Source organism: Arvicola amphibius, chromosome 10 (assembly GCF_903992535.2).
Source record: "Arvicola amphibius chromosome 10, mArvAmp1.2, whole genome shotgun sequence".
Taxonomy (NCBI): Eukaryota; Metazoa; Chordata; class Mammalia; order Rodentia; family Cricetidae; genus Arvicola; species Arvicola amphibius.
The window spans coordinates 121,389,989-121,417,164 of NC_052056.1; the positions used below are offsets into that span (position 1 = coordinate 121,389,989).

The window sequence follows — 27,176 nt, forward strand, 5'->3', positions numbered from 1 at the left end:
TTTTTGGGAGGAGACAAGGTTTTATTATGTAGCTCAGGCTGGCCAGGAACTTGCAGTGATCCTCCTGCCCCAGCATCTGAGTGCTGGGACTCCAGGTGTGAACCACCATGCTGTTCTTTTGACCTCCAAGGAACTTGGAAGGACGAGGGCTTTCCCAACATTGTGCCTGTGAATCTTAGGTCATGCCTGTTCTCAGAACAACCAGAAGGGAAAGGCACTTGTTCTTCTGAATTGTTGCCTTTAATAATGTCACTAAGTCTTGCCAATAATATTTACGGGCCTCCTTATTAAAAATAAACATCTATGCTGAAATGTCAGGGGATCAAACAAAGGCAATGCCCTCTGAGAACACCTAGCATATTACAGTATAGCAAGGGTGGCTCCTGGAGTCGGTTTCTTTAATGACCTGTGTCAGATGAGTAAGATGCTCTAGACACAATGGATGCTGTCCTCACGAGGACACCTTCTGGTACACCCTGGCAGCGCTGCGAAGACTGGTTCCTGTGTGGAGCCTGCTCTCAGAAAACACAGAAGGCTGAGGGGCTCTGGAGGGGCTGGCTCGCACGTAGACACGTGGCATGCCTTCTTTTAACCTGGATGTGGCCCTCACCATGGGCCTGGCTCTGGGCTGGCCTGTCACTCCTCAGCCCTGTACTCCCGCCCCTGCTGCTGCGCCCTGGACAGAACTCGCTCATAGAACAGCAGGTAGGCGCTGGAAGACAGGACCTCCTGCAGGCTGGCCTTGCGGACAGTGTCATCAGAAATCCACAGCCACTGGTTGCTGGTTGAGAGAGGGTTCTTGGCTGAAGGTGGCGACCGTCTGTAGGTGACAAAGTGTCCAGAGTGCATGTCTCCATGGTGGACGACAACTGCCATCAAGCGGAACAGGTATGTGGAGGAGCTGAAGGGTGGAAAAATACCAGTTGTTGGTGACAGAACCAGGCCTTGTTGTGTGTCACACTATAAGAGGTGAGTGCAATGGTCCACACGCACACTGCTAAACACAGCTCTACACCTGAACACTGAGTGTGTTACAGTGAACACTGAAGTCTGCACTGGCCGTCTAGCTAGAATCCCAGGAAACAGTTCTCTTTACACTACTCATGTGTGCATACACTTGCAGATTTCATACACTTCCATAATTTCCTTTAAATGGAGTAACAATGTGATTCTACCTACATGAAAGAAGCAATCACCCCACACGTCCACTTGTTTCGGACACTGAGAACAGCAGAGCACAGTGAATAGACAGTGGGTGCTTCAGTCGTCCTCACCTGTAGTCAGGAACCACCGGCAGAGAGAAGGCCATCGGGGAAGGCAGGGCTGGCAACAAAGATGGCGAGCAGGCGCCATTCATAAAAATCTGTGTCTTGGCTCCTGGCTGACTCAGACCTATAACAGAAAAGCCTGAGTCATGGACATGGGCAGCTGATCTGTGCAAACAACTGGCTGTGGTTTCTGTTGGACTGCAGACAGGGTCATGCAGTGCCCCAAGCTGGCTCTGAAATGTACCTTGGGCAAGCAGCACAATGGCCGGCCCCCACCTGCATCCCATCACCCCAAAGGTACATCCCCCACGGCACTACCCACACTGGACTGATGTGTGAATTCTCCCACCTTTGTTCAAGTCTACATAGCCGCAGCTGCCCTAGCTTCTGATGCAAACCAAGACTCTCATTGTGCACTATCAATAGTGAGGTGAAGGTGGGCATGGTGGCGCACACCTTTAATAGCAACACTTGAGAGGCAGAGGCAGGCGGATCTCTGAAGCTATCCTGGTCTACAGAGCAAGTTCTAGAGAAACCCTGTCATGAAAAACCCAACCAAAGAATAAAAACAAAACCAGTGAGGTGGGCAGCACTGTGCTGGGAGGGAACTCAGATTCTGGGGTGCTCTGGCTTCTACTCTCCTGAGCCAGGAGCATCCATTCCTGAGCAGCAACCACCAGACACATCCCACACCGCTTCAGGATATGGCAAGCCTTCTCATTAGCTCTGTCAGCTTCTGACACCTGGTCTGAGTATGCACAGCGGTCCAGATGTCACACATGTCCTTCCCTTAAGGAGAGCATGTGGGGCTCACACACTAAGTAGCTCCTTGTTGCCTTCTGTGCTCACATCCACCATGCTCTCAACATCAGGGACTGCCCTGCAGCCTGGGAGAGAAAGCAGGAGAGGCTCTCAGACTGAAACAAGAGCCAGGGGCCGAGGCCTCCCTGTCTAAGCTGTTTCCCCTGGTCCCCCAGTGTCTAGTTAGGGTTTTACTGCTGTGAAGACAACACTATGACCACAGCAACTCTTACAAAGAAAAACTGAGGTGCAGGCTTACAGTTTCAGAGGTTTGGTCCATTATCATCGTGACAGGAAACATTGTAGCATCATGCAGGCAGACATGATGCTGGCTACATCTTGACCAGAAGACAGCAGGAAGTTGACTGACTGTCACACTGATGAAGTTTGAGAAATGAGACCTCAAAGGCTTCCCCCCAACACCTTCGTCCAACAAAGCTACACCTACTCCAACAAGGCCACTCCCTTTGAAGGCCATTTTCTTTCAAACCACCACATCCAGAGAGATAGTAAGAGAGCGAATCACAGTCCCACTGAAGTGACATCTTGCAGTGACATCAATGCAGTGGTAGCAAGGAGAGGTGAAATGAGGGAAGGGAGGAGAGGATGGGGAGGAGAGGGAGAGAAGGAATATGGTGTTCATCTTATTCATCTTACAACATGTGGACCCGAGTTTGAGTCTCAGAACCTAGTTTTTAAAAAGGCCAGAAGCTGGGTGTAGTGTCACACTTTTTAAAAATTTTTACGTTTATTTCATGTGTTCGTGTTTTGCCTGCATGTTTGTATGTGTATCATCTGAGTGACTGGTATCCATGAAGGTCAGAGAACAATACTGGATCCCTGGAACTGGAATTACAGCCAGCTGCGAGCTGCCAAGTGGGTGTTGAAATCAAACCCAGGTCCTCTCGAAGAACAGACAGTGAGTGCTCTTAACCACTGAGCCATCTCTCTAGACCAAGGGTTCTCAACCTATGGGTTAAGACCCCTTGTGGGAGGTCAAAAGACCCTTTCACAGGGGTCGCATATCAGAGATATCCTGCATATCAGCTATTTACATTAGGATTCAGAACAGTAGCAAAACATGTACAATTGTGTTGTACTATTATAAAGAAAGTAATTTTATGGTTGGGGTCACCACAACACGAGGAACTGTATTATAGAGTTATGGAATTAGGAAGGTTGAGAACCACTGTTATAGCCCCTGACACATGACTTTAATCCCACCATTTGAGAGGCGGAGGCAAGCAGATCTTTGTAAGCATGAGACCAGCCTGGTCTACATTATGACCCTGTATTTTTTTTTTAAAGCCATTCATGGAGGCACATGCCCTTGCAATCTTAAGAGCTGCGGAGGCAAAGACCTAGAAACTTGGCTCACTGGCCAGTCAGGCTAACCTACTCGACAAGTTCCAGGGCAATGAGAGATGGGTCCTGAAGAACGACATTTGAAGCTATCCTCTGGCCTCCACATGGATGAGAATGCAAAGGCATTCAGGCAGGCGTGTGCAAAGAGAGACAGGCAGACAGACAGATGGACACACACACACACACGGTCTCTAAGCCAGTAAAGTATGGGAGTGTACAAAGCCAGCCTGACTCCTGCAAGCCAGGGGTCTTCCCGACCTACAACTCTACAGAACCTGCAGGTCACACAGATGCTTTCAGAACCCACGCCCAACATCACATTCTTGGCCATTTTCCCCACTTACTGCTCTTCCTCAGACTGACCACTTCACTGCGGAACCTGAAATTCTTCCCAGCAGAGGTAGTAGAGTTGCTTTCCCTCACAGAAGACATTAAGAATAACCTCAGGTGAGGAAGAGAGGCAGAGGTGGGTGGGTTTTCTAAAGTAAAGCAGGGCTGTTGACCCAGTGAGACGCTCACGGACTGTCAGCCGGAAGTTCATCAAAAGGTCAAAAGCAAGATGGCAGCCCCACACTGTCTCCCTGCACCTTTCCATCTGTGATAACTTTTGTTTGTTCCTCCCTCTCTCCCTCCCTCCCTCCCTCCCTCTCTCTCTCTCTCTCTCTTTCTTTCTTTCTTGGAACTCACTCTGTAGACCAGGCTGGCCTCAAAGTCACCGAGATCCACCTGCCTCTGCTCTCAAGCGCTGGGATTAATGGCATGCGCTGATGGTGCCCGTTATTTATATTTGCACATTTTGAACTGTACTGTGACGTTGCATACGCACACACTACAAGCATGAGGAGGAGAGAACAAGGCTGTGGAACCTGCCCCCTGCCTTGGTGTGGGTTCCACGGAATCAACTGAGACTGCTTCACTACAAGCCAGCTCGCTGGCCCGGTGATAGTTTAAACCATGTCTCATGACTGTGTAATTTCAGCTCTTGGATAATTCTGATGGTTGTAGCTCAGGGAGAGTGCTAGCCTAGTAGAACTGAGGTGCTGGGTTCTGTCCCTAGTGCTGTAAAGACACCAAGCCATTTCCCTTCACCCCCAATCCTGTTATTGTGAAGTTAGCCAACCACTGTATAGCTAGTGTGCATGTCATAAGAGCCAAAAGTGGGGTGTGCAGAGCGCCCCACAGTACACACCTGGCTTCGGGGCCGCTTGTGTGTCCTGTAGTTCCAGGGCAGACCCTAGGTTCTCACTGGCTTTGGGGCCATGCTGACTGGGTTTGTGTCCCAGGAGGCGGTACTTGTAGAAGTCCATCATTAGGAACTCGTTAAACTGCACGTGCTCGTGCCGCTTCAAGGGCGTGCCATGGCTGGACCAGCTGAGCCGCTGGAGATGGATACAGAGGCACTGGGGCAGCTGTGGGCAGAGAGGAAAGTGCAGTGCTTAGGTGCTTCAGCAGCTGACAGAATTACCCGCCCATTCCTCCCCTCCCCCGCACCAAGCATGGCCAACCACATGCACAGGTAGGCTCACCTTGCCTAGCTTCAACTGTTTAACAAAAGTGGTCCTCTGGTGTTCCACCTTTTCCCCATTCAGTGTTCCTTTTGCTTCAATCTGGAAGAAAGTAACAGCATATGTCTGCAGGGTCAGACAAATAACAGGTCATAGAACAGCACATTGACTGCAGACACCCATGGAGCTGCAGGTCAACCTCACAGATTCCTTAACCATTAAATAACAGGAGCCATGGAGGGAAGAGAAAGGGGAAAACAAACACTGAAGTGTGAATTTCTTAAATCTTGTCTTCAGAAACTCTATGGAGAGAGGGCTACAGAGATCTGTCTCGGCAGTTCAGAGGACCTAGGTTTGGTTCCCAGACCCACATGGTGGCTTACAACCATTTGTAACTCCAGTTCCAGATCCTGTGCCCTCTTCTGACTTGTGTGGACACCTGGCACTCATATGGTATAGACATACATGCAGGCTAAAACACTCATATACATAAAATATATCTAAAAAAACAGTCCTGTGTGGGTTTCCCAGATGGCCTCCTCCCTCACTCTCTCTGCTCCATTCACAGTAGGAGGCTTAGGAGGCCTGGGTGATGCCCAACCCTGTACACTTTGCTCAGGAATATCACTTGAGTGGCTTCTGGGGACAATCATAGAAGCCTTGGACATTCCTGCCTGAGAGAGCCTCAGAATCACAGGCAGTTTCTTCTGATAGTGGGACTTGGGTGTGAACTAGATTTCAGCACCTGTGGCCCTGCCCAGAGCAATGCCCTGAAGACCCTGGAGATGGAGCAGCAGCAGATCTCTCAATGGACACCAGAGGGCACCCGTGAGCAGCATCTTTCCTGCCTGGTTGCTGCCCAGCACCACCCAAGGTTCTACTAAAGCTTCTTTTTCTGGAGTGTGCAGGAAAGCTCAGGTGGCCCTGGAAATTCACAAGGACGTGCAAGACTTGGGAAGGTCACTGTAACTTCCAAGATTCAGAATCCCCTACATCCACCCCAGGAGATTTCATAAATAGAGCAATTGCAGGGAAAGAAGAGACTTCATTGAAGCTGCCTGCAGGTTGAGCAGGAAGCTCCAGGAATGCAGCTTTCGAGAGTCATTATCCATACTGGAGTGGGCTCTGTGTGTGTGTGTGTGTGTGTGTGTGTGTGAGAGAGAGAGAGAGAGAGAGAGAGAGAGAGAGAGAGAGAGAGAGAGAGAGAGAGAGAGATATGCAGCTGCTGCTGCGTGTGTGAGAGAGATATGCAGCTGCTGCTGTGTGTGTGAGAGAGATGCAGCTGCTGTGTGTATGTATGTGTGTGTGTGTGTGTGTGAGAGAGAGAGAGAGGTGGGGGCAGCTGCTGTGTAGAATCACCCACTCAGCCCCCAAAGTCTGAAATCTGTATTTCCTCTGCGTTCAGAAGAAGTCTGGCCATCTGAAAAGGTGGACACAAGACAGGGGAACGGAAGAGCTACAGACTGGAGTGGGTGTGTCTCAGCTCTATGCACAAAGCTTAACATTTTCCCCTGTGGAAGAAACAAAACTCACCTGGGAAACAAATTCATAGGCAGCCACTCTGCAAACCAAGGCAGGGGAAATGGCAGAGGCTGAAAGATGCCCTGGGCATATCTAGCCGGGAGCTCGTGGGGTGGCATGAGAGGCACCACAAAAGCACATGGTGTCAGCGGGGAGGGGACGCTGTAAAGCATACCTTTGTGCAGTTGTCACACACAACGTCCCGCACTGACTCAGAGGAGATGAAATGATGAAGGCAGTGGTCCAGGGTCAGTGGGTGTCCCTAGAGCAGAAGCAGGCAGTGAGAACAGCTCACAGGACAGTCATGCTGAAACCATTAGCAGGTGGCGGGTAGCCTCCCAGGGCTGTGTTTTGGAGTACACAGGCATAAAGCTTCACAAACACACCTCGGTGTCATTTAACCCCTATGCTGCTACTGCTGATAGACTCAGGAGGGGCAGAGCATGGGAATCGAGCACCTAAACGGGCCTGGGGTGGGGGTAGGGCTTTTAGGAACTGTGCACCTACACAGGCCTGGGGGGTAGGGTTTTAGGGACCATGCACCTGCACAGGTCTGGGGGTGGAGCTTTAGGGACCATGCACCTGCACAGGTCTAGGGGTGGAGCTTTAGAGACTGTGCACCTGCACACAGACCTACAACCTTAGAGTTTGAGATGTGTGCACAAACACAAGTGTGGAAATGCCAATGTCTTCAATGAGATGAAGAGTCACCTTCCCTCTCCCATAATCAGACCCTCCCATCAGAGCTGAAATGGCTCAGCCAGCCACACCTGATGACACTTAGTACCTGGGCCACATAAAATGCCTCAAAGCCCTTGTGGGACTGAATGGTGTCCAGAACAGATCCAAATAAGCCGTAGATCAATACGTACCCAAGTGGCAGCTGGAATACTGAGGGAAAGACTGTCAAAGGTATCAAATCGAACAGGACTCTGAAACAAATATTGCAGAAAATCCAAAGAGCTTAGAGTCGACAGATGAAACGCTTAGTATTCAGATATTAAACTATCACAGCGCCGTCCAATGCACAACAGCATTAGCCAGCAGCATAGCATGAAGACAGCTCTGGGGTGCGCACCCGACCCAGCAGCTTGGAATATACATACACGTTTTCACACATCTCCTAAGGAATTGGCATTAACTGCCAGGACTTCCTTTTTTTAAATATTTATTTATTTATTATGTATACAATATTCTGTCTGTGTGTATGCCTGCAGGCCAGAAGAGGACACCAGACCCCATTACAGATGGTTGTGAGCCACCATGTGGTTGCTGGGAATTGGTAGAACTCAGGACCTTTGGTAGAGCAGGCAATGCTCTTAACCTCTGAGCCATCTCTCCAGCCCAACTGCCAGGACTTCTATCAGTGCCACTGATGGCACCATAAACAGGAGTAGCCGAAGCCTAAGACATCAGAGAACTGCAGATGTCCACAGAGCGAGACTCTGTTAACAGTAGCGCAGTGGAGACGAGAGTTTCTATACAGATGGCCACACTGCGCTATGAAGCGTCCCTGTGTAAGGCAACGGGATGGCTTAGACCTGCAATCCCTGGAAAGACTTTAAAAGCAGGACCCTTTGGACGGTGATTGACAGACAGAAATGGGCTCCTAGGTGAGGTGTGCCTGCCTACACAGTGCTAGAGAAAAGTAGCCTTGCTCAGGACTGAGACGTCCAAAGACAGAATTCAGGCTGTCAGGCAGACAGGGCTATCACGGGGAGTGGGGGGTGGAGGTGGGGGAGCCATCAATTCTGTGTATGCCTGCCTGCCTGCCTGCCTGCCTGTTCCACGACTGCCCACAGAGCACGCAGGTGCAGGGGGACCTTGAGGGTCTTGGTAGACGTAACATCCAGAAGTAAACACAGAATAGGGCATTTGCTATCTAAGGAAGGAGACAAAGTTTGAGATCCGAACAAATTAACTACCTCTCAGAACAAAATCCATTTCCTTTTTTTCCTTTTCTTGTGTGTGTGTGTGTGTGTGTGTGTGTGTGTGTGTGTGTGTGTGTGTGTATTCGGAGGGGTTTCTGTGGGTTTTGTGTGGCCAGGTCCTGCAGCTGAAGTTGGCTTGGACCCCTAACCCTCCAGGTTCCACCTCTTTACAGTTGGGATGACAGATGTGTACACTCTGCCTACAACAATCATTCCCTCCAGGACAACAGAACCCGAGTCTCTGTTGTACAAAATATGCAATAAAATACCTAGCAACACAGGGGAAGAGGAAGCAGCAACCAATGAGATGTCTTCCCGGGTGTGAAGCTGGCACACAGAGTTGCAGAGATGTGTTATAAAATATGCTCCAGGGCAGAGGGAAACTCAACATGGCCAAGAGAGAGAATCTGAGTAGAAAACTTACTGGAAAAGAAGGAAAGGGAAACTCTACACTGTGTGTGTGTGGTAAGCGTGTGTGTGTAAGTGTGTGCCTGCTACTACACCTATGTACAGGATATGCATGTGCCAGACAGAGTGCTTGTGGGAGTCAAGTCCCCATCACTGTGAAAACTAGAATAGAATAAATAATAAAATTTTGTAAGATCTCAAGACATAAAATGGATCAACAAACAACTGCAGTCTATATGCTGGTGACAAGCAAAAACTAAAACATTCCTAATTCCACTCATAACAGCTTCAAAATATAAATAAATGAAAGGAAAATTCAGAGATGAATGGGCAGACATATCAAGGAATTATAACATATGAACCTTTTCAAAAAAAATTAACAGTCACAGGTGATATCAATCAAAATTAGACAGCAAAGAAACACCAAAAGGCCACTACCGAGTAAGAGAAAACATTTGTAAATCACACACCTGATGAGTGTGAGAGCCAAAATATACAAGGAACTCATGAATCAGCAGAACACCCACCAAAAAAAGAAAAAAAAAAAAACAAGCAATATTTTTGAAAACAAGCAGCCAGGTGTGGTAGCAATGCTTGTAATATTCAAACTTGGAGGCAGAGGTAGGAGCATCGTTCAAAGGCTAGCCTGGGCTACATGAGATCCTGTTCCACAAACAACAACAAAAAAGAAAAAGAGGAAGGGAGTTAAGAGAGGGAAGAAAGGAGGGAAAGAAAAACAGGAGGAAGGAGAAGAAAAGACACTGAAGGATGACTCTGGTTAAGAGCGCTTGTTGCTCTTGCAGAGGAGCCAAGTTTAGTTCCCAGCACCATACAGGACTCACAACCATCTATAAAACTCTACTTCCAGATCCCCCTGCAGGCACCAGCCATGCATGTGGTACACATACCTACATAAGACTCAAACACTTAAGGTTAAGAGAGACAGAGACAGAGAAGAAGGTAGGAGGGAGGAATAGAAGGCAGGCAGGATGGCAGGAAGGAAAGAAGAAGGGGAAGAAGGACAGAAGGAAGAAAGGCAGGTTGGCAATGGACCCCATAAAACATTTTTCCAAGACCCAGGCATAGCAGACAGCAACATGGAGAACTACAGTTGTCAGGGAAACGCTGATCAAACCACAGGGACACATCTCTACTTGAATGGCTACTACAAAAACCAAGAAGGGTGACTGCCAGGATGGTTCAGTGGTCAAGTGCTTTACATTGCAAGCATAGGGACCCTAGTTTAATCCCCAGAACCTACATTAAAACAAAACAACAACAAGTCCCAGATCCAGGAAGGTGGAGACAGGCAGATTCCTGAGGCTCACTGGTTGGCCTGCCAAGACAACTTGGCAAATTCCAGAGCAGTGTGAAGTCACGTCTCAAGAAACAAGGTAGATGGTTTCTGACAAGTGACACAAGGCTCACAGTGGCCTCCACTCAGACACCCACAAAGACAAGACATGTTGTCAAAAGGGTGAAACAGGAACTCTTGTTACACTGTGGCAGGAACCCAAACTGGGGCAGCCCCCGTGGCAAACAAAGGGATAACCTTCAAAAAGTTACAGCCAGACGAGTCTGGTGCACACCTGTGAGCCCATCCTTGGGATGCAAGAGGCAGAAGGTGTCAGAGTGTCAGGCCAGCCTAGGCTATCATCGTGATAGCCTGTCTCAAGTCAATCACCTAACCAACCAATAGAATCAACGAATGATTAATTCAATCTCTCTGGAGTATGTACTGGAAGGAGGTGAGTTCAGCACTTCCTAAAGACACCTGGGATCCACACAGCAGCATCGGCACGAAACCCAAGCCACAAAAGCAAGCTCAGCAGCCACCAGAGTGGGAAAAGAAAATGTGCTAAACACACACACCTGTACACGACAGATACTATTCGGCCAGGAAAAGTAAGACAATACCATCCTTTCTGACCACACAGATGAACCTGGGGGCATAACCCCCCAAAAACAACTCCCACGTGACTTTGCTTAAAGATGAGTAGCCTGGTGACTGCTGAGGTAGAAGGCCGATGGAGAGATACTGGCACAGACTTCAGAGATCTGGCACACAGCCTGGCGATTACAGTTAAAGCACACTTGGAACTTGCCAATGTGGGTCTTGAGAGTGTTCTCACCACCCACACACTAAGGTCATTACCCCAGATGGGCTAACTTGACTGTGGCCATCACTTAGAGAACGTATCAAACATCACTCGGCACTCTTCACATCTATGTGAAATCAACTTGTCAGTTATGCCCAGGGAAGCAGACAAACTCCTCAACCGGGAACCACTCCATGACTGCAGGGAAGCCCAGTCCAGGAGTCAGACAGGACAGTACCAGCAAGGCCTTGGGACACTGGGTCTTGGCACCCACATGGTCTCCACACGTGGCAGCCGCACACCAAACCCCAAAGTGGAAACAATATAAACTCAGCTGACAGTGGACAAGAACACGGCAGGGCCATGTGACACAGAGCTGTGCCTGGCTCTAAACAGCAAGACGTGCTGATGCATGCACCACAAGAGAAGGTCTGCATGCAAACAAGCTAAGTGAAGGAGGCTGCTCATGAAAGGGCTCTGCTTGGTGAAGCCTAGACTAGACTTTGTACCCAGCACACAGAAGGTACATTAGCGGCTGTGAGGCATTCAGAAAAAAATGCTCATATGTAAGGTTTGGGGGCATTTTTTTTTTTTTTTGGCAAGGATAGGGCAAGGTGTTAGAATGTTCTAAGATTAATGTAACAACTGTAAAATTCTCTTTGTATTGTGTTGAAGTTTTTCCATAAAGAAAGATTTGAACCCTCAAATGCAAAGCTAAAGCCACTCCCACTCCTCAAATCCACTGTGCGCATCATGAACAAGCAAATATCCAAGCTACAGTCCACAGCACACCACATCTGCTGCTCTTGGGGCAGATGTTGCCTGAGGGCACTGACCCAGGTGTATAGAGGGCAGGCAATCGTCAAAGCTGCCCCAAAGTCAGGCTGTACTCTTTGCGTCCCCTCCTGCATCCTGATTTAAGCACAGTCTCCCTGGGAAGGTCATAAAGGGGCAGCCACTTACCTGGTGCTCACAGTGTTTGCACACCATGTTACTAGTGAGTCTTCCATGGAAAGGGTGTTGAGACTTCCAGTGATTGGACGTGGGGTGAGGAGACCCTGGAAGCAAAGCACTTTTGACATGTCACATCACTCAGGACCAACCAGACCCCACCCTCCTTAGCACACAGCAGATTTTCCTCCCTTAGGAAACTGTTTCATGAAGCACAGTGAGTTGTCCTTGCTGACTTCCAGTCTCATCCTCACAGAAGAAGCTTAAGGACCGTGAGTGAGGCTGTGTATCATGGAGCAGACACCAAGAAGGATGCACATGAGATCTACAGGTGCACACGGACTGTTGGAGAGGGCAGGAGGGGGGAGAAGGATGCACGAGATCTACAGGTGCACACGGACTGTTGGAGAGGACAGGAGGAGGGAGAAGGATGCACATGAGATCTACAGGTGCACACGGACTGTTGGAGAGGACAGGAGGAGGGAGAAGGATGCACATGAGATCTACAGGTGCACACGGACTGTTGGAGAGGACAGGAGGAGGGAGAAGGATGCACATGAGATCTACAGGTGCACACGGACTGTTGGAGAGGACAGGAGGAGGGAGAAGGATGCACATGAGATCTACAGGTGCACACAGACTGTTGGAGAGGGCAGGAGGAGGGAGAAGGATGCACATGAGATCTACAGGTGCACACGGACTGTTGGAGAGGGCAGGAGGAGGCGCAGGCTTTCCATAAAGCAAGGGTAGCACAGAAACAACCTAAATAAACAACTTCTATAGGCTGCTCTTTGGCGAGGATGGGGTTAGTGGACAAAACTTTCATGAGAAATTCTCTCTCGAGAATCAGACAGTCCTGAGTGAGGTCTTGAGTCTGTTTATTAGTCATGTGACCTGGAAATTTATTTCTTCTCTCTCCCCAACCTTTTTTTTTTTTGAAACACAGAAATATGGTCTTATGTTCTAACCCAGGCTGACCTAAACTTACTATATAGCCCAAACTGGCCTTAAAAACACAGTAAATCGCCGGGCGGTGGTGGTGCATGCCTTTAATCCCAGCACTTGGGAGGCAGAGGCAGACGGATCTCTGTGAGTTCGAGGCCAGCCTGGTCTACAAGAGCTAGTTCCAGGACAGGCTCCAAAGCCACAGAGAAACTCTGTCTCGAAAAAACAAAACAAAACAAAACAAAACAAAAAACAAAAACAAAAAAAAACCACAGTAAATCCTCCTGCCTCAGCATCACAAGTGTGGGACATGAGCCTACCCTTGGTTTTTGTAAATTTCATTTGGTGAAAATGGGTCACTGTTTCCTGTATCCACTGTGGGGCTCAGATGAGAGTTGCGGAGCCTGGTGCTGCCAGGGACTGACTACGACGACCCAGAGGCTGTGCTGATTCAACTCTTGACAATACAAAGGGTTCTCTGCAGTGAAAGCCACAGTGGAAATGCTGAAGGATAGATTTTCGTTTACTGGATCTTCCCCAGGACTAACATTCAAGGGGAGGTAGGGTAGTTTGCTTAGAGCAAGAGGAAGTGGTGAGAAGAGCCTAAGCTGGGATGGAGGACGCAGAGTGCCTCATTCTAGATATGGAGGTCCAGCACAGCCGCAGCTGGATGCTGCCAGCAGGAAAGACACACGCAGCGCTTGGCCCATCTAAAAGGTGCACCAATTTGCTTTCCTTCATTTCTCTAGAAATACACATTTAATCAATGGAAAATGACTACCTCTTGTGTGGCAGGTGACTTGTCTGGGAGTCAAGTCTGACTGTTGCTGTAGGAAGAAAAGAGAGACTGAAAACAGCTGCGACCCTTTAACAGCCCTCTTCCCCCAGGAATCTTACAAGTTTCTGAGCCACCTGCAACATCAAAACCAACGTTGTCCACAGCCCACGCTCTGAAGGTGGCACTGACGGCCTTCGGGTTGACTTCTACATGAGTTCCTATATGGTGGCCACAAAACATGTTTCTTCTCTCTGGGATGCTTCCCCTTTGCCAGTCAGCTCCTTACACCGGTACAGGCAGATAAGCATTCACTGGGAAACCCATGCCCTCGCCCCCCTCCACTAACAGGGAAACAAGCCTTATTCTCTCCTCCAACAAAACCCAAGCTGCAGCAATGAGTCATCTCAAAGAAGCTGGGGCCCCAGTACACACACCAACAGAAGCATGCTGTTTAAGGTTACTGGATCTTGCGTTCACATCTAGGCCTTACAAAGACTCACTGCGTAAGCACAGGCTGACACGCAGACATTACCTCCAGGGAATGGACATCGAACAAATGAGTGACGCGAGGCTGGCGGTCCCGCTCGTCTTCCAGTGATGAGGTGATAACATGGAATAACTCGTGGGCATCCTGTCAAAGGACAAAGCATCCTTGAGAGAGGCTCTTGAGGCAAGGCCAGGCCATGCACAGACCTGACCCTTACCAGGGCAGAGTGTTTTCTGTTTTCTCAGGGTCCCACTCACTGAAGGACACCTGCACCTAACTCCAGGAGGGGCTTCCTTTAAAAAACAAGGCAAGATGCACATAGTACAAAATTCAACACCTCAACCTTGCCAGGTGCACAGCAGCAGCACCGAGCACATTCACATCGCCATGCAACCAGCACTGCTGTTCATCTCCATCCGAGACACCACAGCCACCAGACACTACCCCATTCTGACACCCATCATCCTACCTCTGTCCTGAGAAATCTGACAGCTCATTGAATGGAACTGGAGTCACTACTGTCCTGCTTCTGTGCCACTGTACACAGTAGAACATGTATTTCCCTGAGCACAATGTCTTCAAGGTTTATCCACAATGTAGCATGAAGCAAAATCCCCTTCCTTTAAGGGCTGACTGTATAAAATTTTGTCTGGGGCTGGAGAGATAGTTCAGTGGATGACAGCACTGGCTGCTCTTTCAGAGGACCTGGGTTTGGTTCCCAGCACCCTCATGGTGGCTCATGACCATTTGTAACCCATTTCAGAGGATCTGAGGCCCTCTTCTGGTCCTCTTGGAACACACGAGACAAACACCTACACACAGAAAATAAAAATTAATATTTAAAAAAGTATTGCTTTTGTTTGTTGGGGCTGATGATGCAGCATTGTGGTTGGGCGGGCAAAACCCTGAGGCTCAGTGACCAAGGGAAGGATTTTATCTTCATCTCTCTGCCCACTGGCAGGCACTTACATGTTCTGTAATATTTTGATTGTGTTCTGACAAATAAAGCTTGTTTGGAGTCAGAGGGTGAAGCTAACCACTTGCTGACCAAAATTAACCACAGAGGTTTGGAGGACTGAAGACAGAGAGAGACAAGAAGACGGGGTGGACAGAGGATCTCGGCCTTTTTGGATGGCAGAATGGTAAAGATAGGAGGTGACTGGTGGCTGCTCCCTGCTTTTCTGATCTTTCAGGTTCTTTCCCTGATATCTGACTTCCGATTTCTTATTAAGATTAATTACATGAACTCTTCACTTGTAGTGCTCTGCCTGCTGACTTCCGTGGTGGATTCTGCTAAGTATGTAGATGCACAGACACCCTGTGACTCTCTGCTTCAATACTTGGAATGAGTGCAGAGGTGGCATTCCTGGCTCCTATGATGGTAAATGTCTCTAAGGAGCAATCTGAAAGACTTTCTCCCCAAGTTACAGCCTGCACGGCTGCTCTGGGCTCCTTCTCTCCCCATCACAGGCCCTGGGCTCCCAGGCCTGTGGATTGCACCCTGAGTCTCACTGCACACAAGTGCAGGGTGATTGTTTTAAGCTGGTAGAGCAGATCCCATACTTGAGCTCAGTGTCAGGCCATAGTAATAGTTCTTTCAGCTTTTATCTATTTCTGGCTTTGCAGTGCTGGCGATGGAAGCCAGAGTCATGTGCATTCCAAGCAGGCACTGAACACCCAGCTCACCCAGCTTCTGAAAGGACCCCACCCAGCCTGATAGCTAGCTCCACCAAAGAGAAGCCTCCCCTGACCTGCACACAATGGCTTCTAGAGTAGACGACGGCCCCACATGCTCCCGAGAATTCCTGCACTCAGTGACAGGCTTAGCCCTGGCTTCTTCTGTGATCCCACAGCGCACCCAGCTTATTCCAATTCCAGGCTTCCATGACCTTCAGTGCTGCCCCCTCCTCTTCCTACTCTTCCTTCAGGCCTCCCATCTCTACTGCTGCTCTGAGGCACACCCTACACGCTCCTTCCCACCACCCACTGGGCCAAACCAGCATGAAGCTCGAGGCTCCAACCCCTAAGCACACTCCAAACTCCAAACCTCTCCAGCCCCTGCCTAGACCTCACTTGAGCTATGCCATTCTAGCTGGATCCCTGAAGCAGCCCCCAATTTTCCTCAGCTGACGATGTTCCCTGCTGTGCAGGATAGTTCTGTGTCACCTCACACAAGCTAGAGTCAGCAGAGAGGAGGGAACCTCAAGTGAGAAAATGCCTTCTGTAAGACTGGGCTGTAGACTGGGGCTGGAGAGATGGCTCGGAGGTTAAGAGCACTGACTGTCCTTCCAGAGTTCAATTCCCAGCAACCACATGGTGGCTCACAACCATCTGTAACAAGATCTGGTGCCCTCTTCTGACGTACAGGCACATATGCCGACAGAGCACTGTATACATAATAAATAAATCTTTAAAAAAAATTGGACTGGCCGGGCGGTGGTGGCGCACACCTTTAATCCCAGCACTCGGGAGGCAGAGGCAGGCGGATCTCTGAGTTCGAGGCCAGCCTGGTCTACAAGAGCTAGCTCCAGGACAGGCTCTAGAAACTATAGGGAAACCCTGTCTTGAAAAACAAAACAAAAAAAAAAAAAAAAAAAAAAAAAAAAAAACAACAACAAAAAAAAATTGGACTGTAGGCAAGCCTGTGGGGCATTTTCTTAGTTATCAATTGATGGAAGAGGGCCCAGCCCACTGTGAGTGGGTAGTGTCAACCCTGGGCTGGTAGTCCTGGGTTTTATAAGAAAGCAGGCTGAGCAAGCTATGGTGAGCAAGCCAGTAAACAGCACTCCTCCATGGCTTCTGCATCAGCTCCTGTCCCTTGCTTGAGTTCCCACCCTGACTTCTCTCAAGATGGATTACAATGTGGAAATGTAAGTCAAGTAAACCCTTTCTTCTCCGACTTGCTTTTGGCCATGGTGTGTCCACACAGCAACAGTGGCCCTAGCTAGGACACTCTCCAAGCAGAAATCACAGCAAACTGGGGCTATTTCATCATCCTACAACTTTAATTTAGCCAGGCGGTGGTGGCGCACGCCTTTAATCCCAGCACTTGAGAGGCAGAGACAGGTGAATCTCTTGTGAGTTCGAGGCCAGCCTGGTCTACAAGAGCTAGCTCCAGGACAGGCTCCAAAGCTACAGAGAAACCCTGTCTCAAAAAACAACAACAAAAATTTTTAAATTAAATGTAATTTGCAGTACTGGAATGGGACCTTGGACATGTGAGTCCGCATCTGACTGAGCTACTCCCAGTCCTTTCTGTACTTTTTAAGTGGAGAAAACGGCTCACAGCACGGGTGACCTTGAACTCCTCAAAGCCCCGTCCCTCCCACTTTCACCCCGCCAGGCTGCAAGTGCTTATCCAGAGGCAGCTGTGGAAGGCCACCCACCATCAGCCAATGGCACAAGCTGAGGCCTGTCAGGAAGGAGAACCAGCAGGTAGCTGGCTCTTTCTGTAGGCTTGGGCTGTGAGGAAAGGGGCAATACTACAGCAGAGGGTGGAGGGTGACAGCTTCAGCCCTGCCTCTGCCACTGATACAGCAGGAGACTGGGCAAATCACTTTGCCTCTGTGAACCTGTGCTCCCATCTGTACCCTGACTCCTTACTGGGCTGCACAGGGATGCAGTTAGGTAAAGCACATGAAGGATTGAGCCTAGTGCATCTCCTATAAACCAGCTATAGCTCCTAGTTTAGACACAAAATGGGTTGCCCGTCAGTGTGAGCTGGCTCTGGACCAACTAGACGGCAAGACCAACAGCAGACCAACACTGTCTGCTTCAAGGTGCAAGAGATGTAGTAACATAGACACTGTGGCTGCATCATGACTGGACCATCAGCTGCTGTGCACAGACTTTTGGAAATAATCCCAATGGTGACTTGGCTTAAGAAGGTCCTTGACAGAAGGGTGGGACTTACAAAAAGGAACAATGCCCTTGGAGACTGACCTGGGAGTCACTCTCCCAGTTGAGACCCAGGGAAGGACAGCTGAGTCAGTCCAGCAGCCGAGGTCAGTTCCAAATGGAGATGGAAACGCACACAGTTCAGCGTACAAGTGCAGCCAGCAAGAGAAACCTTCACAGAGATACTCGTCACCCATTTTGTGTTTGAAACACTGCACGGGGCTTCAGATCAGGGAGGAACAAGAAATAGTCTGTAAGACCAAGGGGTGTGGGCCACTCACCCCTATCCCATGTTTCCACACCTCCCATCCAGCCCCAGTGTGGAAGAGTCTCTGAGGAGCTGCTCCCTGCCAGGCCACTTGGAGATGCACCTGAGTGTAGGGGAAGCTGGAGTGTGTCACTCTGGGGACCCAGGCTCAGAGTCATTCTGGGTAACGGTGGGCAGGAAGGCAGCATGCCAAATTCCAAAGACCACAGTGAAGTTGCAAAAGGGGAGGGAGAACATCTTGAACAAACCCAGTGGCTCTGAGAGATGCCTGTTCGAGGCCTGGGGGCGCTAAAATCACCTCTGAAGATGGGTCTCTTAGAACAAGGGTATGGGCTGGAGGGTCTCTCACAACTTGGAATGCAGTCTGTGGAAGCCGGAAGTTTCTCCCCTGTGACCACTGTTTTCGCCCAATGCCAGGTGTCTATCCCTGAGTGACATGGAGTTTTGTGTCCTCTCTAATCAGGACAGCAGTGAGACACTGGAGCTCTGCTCCCACAACACTAAGGCTGCCCAAAGCGTCACAGAAAAGCAGAGGATATAACTCACTGCGAGAGAACTTTCCTAGCATATTCAAGGCCTGGGCTTGATCTCCAGGAGCGTGCACGCACACGCGCGCGTGCACACACGCACACACACACACACACACACACACACACACTCCCTAGGAAAAAGGACTCTCCAAGTTCAGCCTGCTGTCTGGAGTGCTCACCTGTTCTTCAAAGGAAGAGATCTGCCACCTGTACATTCTCAAGACATCCAGAAGGCAGCTTGCATCCAAGACCTCATCCTCGGTGACTTCTTGGCAGGACAAAGCTGGGTACAAGAAAGGAAGACAACTGAATGAGAGCAGAACTGGCCAGATGTGTTGCACACCACAGCAGCAGAGGTGACAGCAGTGTCAGGTGGCACCGCAGCTCCCTCTTCCCCTCACGCTCTTTGGAGCCTCACACACTGCTGAATCACGAGCAGGCACAGCATGTTTGTTGAATGAATCTTAAGATTTCTGGAAGCTACAAATTACTATGACTGATAAGGAGCAATGGTGTAAGTCAGTTGAGTATGATCTGAACTCATAATTCCTAAAGTTGAGGAGCCCTCGCTACTAGGTCAACTCCACACCCAGCGTGGAGCACCTCTCCCCAGGGCTCTGCCACGACTTCTCAGCTTTTGCTCCTATGGACCACCAGGCACTAAGCGTGCTGGGATGCACAAAGCAGCTGAGGGGGCAGCTGAATGCATTACTTTATAACCAGAAGTTTGTCTGGCATAGGGCATGGGCCATAGTCCCAGCTGCTGAGGATGCTGAGGTAGTAAGATTTCTTGACCCCAGGAATTTGGAACCAATCGTCAGTAGAACAAGGTCCTATCCCAAATAATGATAACAAAGAATAGTGTAAATTATAAAAAGATAAGTTGGGTCTGCTAAATATTCATGGCTCTATCTACACCGAGGGTCAGGAGGCAGCCTCTGCGGATGAAGCACAGATGCAGCCTGGACACTAATGAGGCTTCACTAGCAAGATAGGCAGCCCCAGGACTAGAGGGGCCGCAGTGGTTAAAGGAACTTGTTGCTCAATCATGAGGTTTGGCATTCACAGCCCAGCACCAACATCAGGCGGCTCTCCACCTCTAACTCCAGCTAAGGATATCCACACAGATGCACACAGGCACATAAACAATAAAAATGCATTGAAGCTGGGTTGGGGGTGATGCAGGACTTTAATCCCAGCAATCAGGGGAGAGAGTCAGCTGGATCTCTGACTTTGAGGCCAGCCTGGGCTACACAGTGGACTCCAGGACAGCCAGGTTACATAGTGGCATCCTCTCCCCCCTCACCCCCTCACGCACACAGGGCCCTAGACCGGCCACAGGCTCAGAGTGCCGACTCTAATCTGACCAGAGGCCTCCAGACACAGTGCACAGGGCTTAGTGTTGCTCAAGTGGGAGTAAAGAAAGGCCCTGCAGTCTCAGGATCTGGCTCAGTGATCCACACATAATACAGGGCAGACTTTCTCCTCCTTGGTTTTGACACTTCAGACTCTGACTCCAGAAGGTGGCAACACTGCAGACCTCCTGCCCCCAGGGCAGCCCCACCTTTTGACAATGGCCAGGGCATGGGAGGCAGCTACCTGAGCAGCAGGAGGTGAGTAACTAGGCCCAGTCCCCCATCCTCCAGGACAAAGGCCTCAGAGCTAAGAAAGGAATCACACTCCTGGGAAAATGTCAATGACTGCCTGGGACACTATCAGGCAATCTGGCAAGGTCACTGGCAGTTTCGTAACCTGCCACCAACAGTAGAGCTCCACCGGATACCCGAGGACACATGCTTCTGTGTAACGGCCATGTGCAGAGCCGCTGCTGCAGCTGGAAGGAAGGCTGAACAGCAGGGATCATAGTCACGCTGAGCTACAAAGCAAGGGGGCTACAGGCCACACAGACGCAAAGGGGCTAATATGTAGGATACACAAAGTGCCAGGGCTGCAGAGGCCGCTCAGAAGCTAAGAGCACTTATGTTCTCCAGAGGACTCAAGTTCAGTTCCCAGCTCACCTCTGTAAGTCCAGCTCCAGGGAACCCAGTGCCCTCTTCTGGCCTCCATGACACCCACATACATGTGCCACACACACACACACCCCACATACACATCAGTTTTTAAAAGAAAAAAATTCTAATAAAAAAGTACTAAGAACTAACAACAAAAACCCCAAACTCAAACACAGGCAGAGCCTTGAGCAGCCATTTCTAGACAACGGCCAACAAGCAGGAGAGCTGCAGTGGCCACTCATCATTGGGGAAATGGCAATGCTAGAAAAACACCACTCATGTGCATATGTGTAGGTGTGCGTGTCTATGGAGGACAGAGTCGGCTGTCACAGCACCTCATGTGCATATGTGTAGGTGTGCGTGTCTATGGAGGACAGAGTCAGATGTCACAGCACCTCATGTGCATATGTGTAGGTGTGCGTGTCTATGGAGGACAGAGCCGGATGTCACAGCACCTCATGTGCATATGTGTAGGTGTGCGTGTCTATGGAGGACAGAGCCGGATGTCACAGCACCTCATGTGCATATGTGTAGGTGTGCGTGTCTATGGAGGACAGAGTCGGATGTCACAGCACCTCATGTGCATATGTGTAGGTGTGCGTGTCTATAGAGGACAGAGTCGGCTGTCACAGCACCTCATGTGCATATGTGTAGGTGTGCGTGTCTATGGAGGACAGAGCCGGATGTCACAGCACCTCATGTGCATATGTGTAGGTGTGCGTGTCTATGGAGGACAGAACCTCTTCCTCCACTACTCTCCACCGTATTTTTTGAGACCGACACACTCGCTGAAACTGGGACTCATCGCTGGGTTGGACTGGCTGGCCATGAGGACTCCTCTGTCTCTGCCTGGCATTGCTGGGGTTATGGCGTGTGCCCCGAGAGCCTTCTGTGTGGGTGCTGGGGGTCCAAGCGTAGGTCCACACACTTGAGCAGGAGCACTTTACCACAGGCCCTTCCCCGGCCCTCGCTTCTGACTGCGAGGAGACCAAGCGTGCTGTAGCTAGGCAGTGGCACGGTTGAATGTTTGCTAAAACATCAGTAACCGTACTGCACCAAGATCACCTCCATTTTAACCTCCTTCCTAGAAAGCAGCCATTAACTGTGAAGCTCCCATGCCACTAAGATAAAATCACATTCTATTTTCTATGCTGTTCCTCTTAACATTATTACCTCTCCCAAATTAAAAGAGATCAAACAATGGTAAAGCGGCCCTGTATGGCAGCGTGTCACTGGCTCCGTGGCCTTCTGTCAGGCACCCACAACCCTGGGTGTTTAGGAACATGCTGGAGACCTTTGCACACGTACCATGTAATATCCAGATTTTAACAAGTACCATCAAGGACAGTTCAATAGTTAAAAATAACAAAAACAAAACTTTGCTCAAAAATGAATTTGGGATTGATGAGATGGTTTGGCAGGTAAGGGTGCTTGCTACAAAGTCTAATGACCTGATTTAATCAGAAACCCAAGGGACAGAAGGAGAACAGACTCCCATGTTGCCCTCTGACCTCCACACATGGGCCATGCCATGTGTATGTACCTAAACACACACACAGTAAGAAAGTAAATAAATAAATAAATAATCTTTTTGCACACAGATTTACAATAATGAGGTTGAACAGGTGGCCTGGAGGGATGACTCAGCAGTTAAGAGCTTAGCTGCACTTCCAGAGGACTCAAGTTCAGTTCCTGGCACCACACAGGGCAGCTCACAACTGCCAGTAACTCCAGCTCCAGGAGACCTGACTCTCCCTCATGCCTTCACAGGCACCCACACATACACATAAATAAAGTCTTTACATCTTTCTGCAGACACTAACAGCAGCCACCAGGAAGACTTTTAGCCTTGAGATTTTCAGGCCAGACAGCACTGGCCAGGTTGCAAGGGCTCTCAGGGCTGTTCTAAAGCACATGCAAGAAAGGTCAGACCAAGTTCCACCCCAATCGCAGTGTGTGCATCTGCAGGCTCTGGCATCTGCAATTTGCTTTTTAATCTTTTCTGACAGGCAAAAGGAAGCAAATCCTAAGAGCCTTTACTTGTATTTACTTTGTGAATGATCCTAGTTCTTAGGCCAAAACATTCACTTTCTAAACCAACTTCTAAGAGTTGAAGTGTGATAGTGGATTTATTTATTTGTTTGTTTTGGTTTTCTGAGACAGGGTTTCTATGTGTGGCCCTGGCTGTCCTGGAACTAGCTCTTTAGACCAGGCTGACTTCAAACTCATAGATATCCACCTGCCTCTGCCTCCCAAGAGCTGGGATTAAAGGAGCGAGCCACTACTCCTGGCTAAACTGACAATTTTTAAAAATAGATGGCTCCATTTTTTATTTAAAAAAAAAAAAGCGGGGCTGGTGAGATAACTCTGTAAGTAAAGGCACCTGCCACCAATCTCACAACCTGAGTCCAGACCCCGGGAGCACACAGCAGAAAAGAACCAAAGCTGTCCTGACCTTGCTGTGTCTGCTGTGGCACACAGCATGCACATATACAATACATGGAACTTTTAAAACAATTCTGATTGATTTCATTTGAATCTAATTGATTCTAATAAAACATAACTAAAATTTAACTTTTAATCTAATTTAATCTAAAATTCTTAGTTTTGAATGCCCCCCGACCATGTCTTTTTCACAAAATGGCTACTAAGTCAGTCTTCTGTCATCTATGCACTGAAGATGCGTATCCCTCAAGTCCCCATTGTACCTTTCAGGAGGTTCAGCAGTGTCAAGGACAGGCACTGGTGTGTATGTGGTCCCTGCTGGTCCCTGGAGTACTGGGTGGTAAATTCTTCCAGCCACTTGACGAAGGCGGGGCAGGCAGACAATCCCTGTAGCAGCGAGTTCATGAAGCAGGTGTTCCCTAAATTGACAAGCCCAGGCACCAGCCCTAACGGAGAGCGTGGGTAGAGAAGGATAGTGCATCAGCTGGGCCGACCTTTGCTCTCCCATCTGGGGCCCTGCGTCTGCAGGGAGCCCTCAGTTGGGATTCCGACCTGAGCAAGCCAGGCACTGGGCGTTCTATGCTGTGAACTGTGAACCACACAACAGGCCACTGTCCTGTGTTCTCTCTGAAATCCTTCTAGGTTCCTGGCACAGATATTAAATGGACAAAGGCAGTAGCCACGCCTTCCTCTTTACCCTCGTGTTCTCCTTTAGAGAACAGTGTCCCCACAGCAGCAACTCAACTGCCTCCTGGGACAATGCTTTTGTTCTTGCCACAGTGACCAAGAACACTGATTCGGGTCAGCCTGTCTGCAAAGACAGCAGCACAGTTGACAGGATACCCTCTTTCCCTCAGTCCGTAAGTGCCCAGGCTTGCCTCAATCTCCGAGCCTCCTGCCTCAGCCTCCTGGGCTTTGACTGTTTAAGTGTGTGCTACCAAGAAACATTTTAATATGAAAATTCTCAAACATCCAAGAAAACACAAATTTTCTACAACCATCTCCTTATTTAACAAGGATCAGAGTTTGGGATAGACTTGGGTTCCTCCCCTCACTCCTCCTCCCCCCCCATCTTTCCCTCCCTCCCTGTTCTCCCCTTCCCTCCTCTCTCTCAGGAAAACCACCGCTTTGATGTAATCAATCAGCTGCAGGACTGAAAATATAGCTACACATTAATGAGAACCTCAGACAATTGAGCCACTTGAAACATAATTACAAAGGATGCCCCCTTGCCCTCCCCACTCCTCACCCCACCCCCAATTCCGCCCAGGTCTTGCCTATGTAACACTGACTGGCCAGGTACTGCTGTATAGCACAGGCTGGATTCAAACTCATGGCATGGCATCCTCCTGCTCCAACGCTAAGTGCTGGAATTACAGGCATGAGCCACCAGGCAAGCACAAAACATGTCTTAAAATCAAGTGCAAAAAGGTGCTAAACCAGTGCCTTCTCACCTCAGAGTGGGGAGTTCCCCCTCATAGACCACGGTCCTCACTTTAAAGATGAGAGGACTAGGGCACTAGAGAGCTGGCTGCTCTTCCAGAGGTCCTGAGTTCAATTCCCAGCACCCACATGGTGGCTCACAGCCATCTGTAATGAGATCTGGTGCCCTCTTCTGGCCTGAAGGTAAACATTCCAGCAGAACACTGAATATGTAATAAATAAATAAATCTAAAAAAAAAAAAAAAAAAAAAAAAAGAGAGGAAAGAGAGGACCAACCACCCAATCCCTTTCAGACAAGAGGGACTCAAGTCAGATCCAATACCTTTTCTCCGCTTCTTCCTTTCTGTAATGGGACCCCAAATAACATATATTCCTGCTGCAAGAGCAGCTGCAATTCCGCCTATCACTCCCCAGTTCTTCATGACTTTATATCTAAAAGAGAAAAGACATTTACTGTCATTTTGTTTCACAAAAGCAGGAGGGTACACAGACACTGGTAGGGAGAATGACTGTCAAAATAACCCACCAATCAGCAAGCTTTAAACCTAAGGTAGTATACACCAATAAGACTGTCTTGAAGCAGGCCATGGACACATGGGATTAAGTCTTTAATCCCAGCAACAGGGAGGCAGAAGCAGGCAGATCTCTGACTTCAAAGCCAGCCTGGTCTGTATAGTGAGTTCCAGGACAGCCAGGGCTACACAAAGAAACCATGTCTTAAAAAACAGGAAGGAAGGAAGGAAGGAAGGAAGGAAGGAAGGATTGATTAATCCGGATGCTTAAGCACTAAGAACCAAACTGGGGGTGGGGGGGCTGACACCGGCGTCCTCATCATCAGTCCCTCAGGCTGAGCCTCTCATTTGAACACAGAGCTCACTGACACAGCCGCTCAAATTCCCATGCTTCTCCCAAGCCAAGTGCAGGTTATGCCAGGCTACCTGGTGCTCACATGGCTTCTGGTGATCTGAACTCTGCTCCTCACACTTGCTGCTTGGGCAGTAAGCTCTTGAACACCTGAACCATTTCCCCAGGCTCTCCCTATTTACTTACTTAATGGGTTTAATTTTTTTTTTTTTTTTAGATAAGAGTCTCCCTCAGTCACTCTGTAGCCCAGGCTGGCTTTGAACTCAAGAGTCCTTCTACCTTAGCCTCCTGAGCAATTAGAATGACAGGGCTGTGGCATCATGCCTGGGTTTAGAAATGGATTTCTCTGTGGGAATACTGAACAATACAAGGGGGAATCTTCTGTAAATTCATAAGATTAAAGAGTTCTTCATTTCAGGCTTGACTTGAACACCAGCACGATTCTACTACAGATGAAACCGCAGTACCATCCAAAACACAATTTTAAGGCAAATCACACATATGTGCAACATGTATCCACATACATGTTGCATGTGGACATGTGCGTAATACATTCTTACCCTAATGTTTGGACTGTATGAAATTGATTTCCCCCCCAGGGACTGATACACGAGTGCTCTACCACTGAGCTATATCCCCACCCCGACTGCATGAATGTGTATCTCAGCTCAGTAAGCACTAGGGACAACAGTAACCGTCGGCAATAGCCAGCATTCTCCAACATCACAGCTAATCGTGAATTTCAAATCAATCCTTGTTCTTCCAGAATGGGTCCATAGAATGGCACAGAACTTGGCAAAAAATTAAAAAAAAATGTATGGATTAATTGGTTCCTCTGCAGAATGGTATCATAGGGAGAGTAAGAAAGTCTGGGAGGGAGAAGACCAAGCAGAGGCCAGTCCTGGTCTCGGGTCAGCAGTTAGGCCACAGGCAAGGTCTATGCAAGGCTTAGTTAGCTCTCATCGCTAAGGACAGGCTGGACACTGGCGGCTTCCAAGGAGGGTAAGGCGCTGTTAGAGCCGCCCCAGTATCCCAGGAAGACAACCCAAGCAACAGGTCCGACCCAGCAGTCAGGGTGAGCAATGGGGGTGTGGTCCCAGGCCTTGGGAAGATAGAGGTAAACAGGCTGGGTGCACGCAGGGGTCCTAGCAGGAACGAAGAGCCTTAAGTAGCTACAGACTGAGCAGCTAACAGCTGAGGGGCTGCGTAGCTTGGAGACCGGAGCAGTTTGAGACGCAGAAGTGAGAACCGCCAGCAGGGCAGAGGTGGGAGACTGACACACAAAAAACTGGAGGGGACGTGCAGACCTGGGAAGACTGAGGGCCTGGGGTCCGGGTCTGGGGTCACCGAAAAGGATGCGGGACCTCGCAGGCCGCGCTGGGCCGCGGCGTCTGTCTCGGTCCGGTTGGCGCAGGCCTGAAGGCCCCGGGCCCGCCATCCTCCGCCCGCTCACCTGACGGCCGCCCCGGTGCGCAGGAAGCGCTGGAGGGCCTTGTCGGCCGCCGTCCTCGCCGCCTGCGCCCGGGAACTCAGCATCACGGCCGCAGCCACCACCACCACCGACCGCCGCCGCCCCCCGCCCGCAGCAGCGTAATGAGGATCCCAGTGCGCGACGTTCCCTAGGCGGCGGAACCCGCAGTAGCTACCCCGTCTGGGCA

At 49.5% G+C, this 27,176-nt stretch overlaps 1 protein-coding gene across 2 annotated transcripts; it reads right to left on the reverse strand.

The window, feature by feature from the left end:
• Usp30 (ubiquitin specific peptidase 30) lies at positions 1-27,176 on the reverse strand. 2 transcript variants are annotated; one of them, XM_038345960.1, is made up of 13 exons: positions 26,972-27,176; positions 24,977-25,086; positions 23,475-23,657; positions 18,934-19,037; positions 14,105-14,203; positions 13,576-13,618; positions 11,862-11,956; positions 7,333-7,392; positions 6,636-6,722; positions 4,961-5,041; positions 4,624-4,843; positions 1,275-1,392; positions 1-901 (listed from the first exon to the last, which is right to left on the reverse strand). In XM_038345960.1, the coding sequence occupies exons 1-13, from the start codon at positions 27,052-27,054 to the stop codon at positions 637-639; spliced, it is 1,548 nt and encodes a 515-aa protein (XP_038201888.1). In that variant the 5' UTR covers positions 27,055-27,176; the 3' UTR covers positions 1-636. The 2 variants fall into 2 exon arrangements, with proteins under 2 accessions (XP_038201888.1, XP_038201887.1); XM_038345959.1 differs by lacking the exon at positions 26,972-27,176 and adding an exon at positions 26,826-26,942.

What these genes read in the sequence shown, in the direction of transcription:
- Usp30 (XM_038345960.1), bottom strand. Translation starts at nt 27,054, where the DNA reads ATGCTGAGTTCCCGGGCGCAGGCGGCGAGGACGGCGGCCGACAAGGCC. An exon ending in ACTGCTGAACCTCCTGAAAG is followed by an intron (nt 19,038 to 23,474) that starts GTACAATGGGGA and finishes TCTTGTACCCAG; the next exon opens with CTTTGTCCTGCCAAGAAGTC. An exon ending in TGTGTGACAACTGCACAAAG is followed by an intron (nt 5,042 to 6,635) that starts GTATGCTTTACA and finishes ACTTTCTTCCAG; the next exon opens with ATTGAAGCAAAAGGAACACT.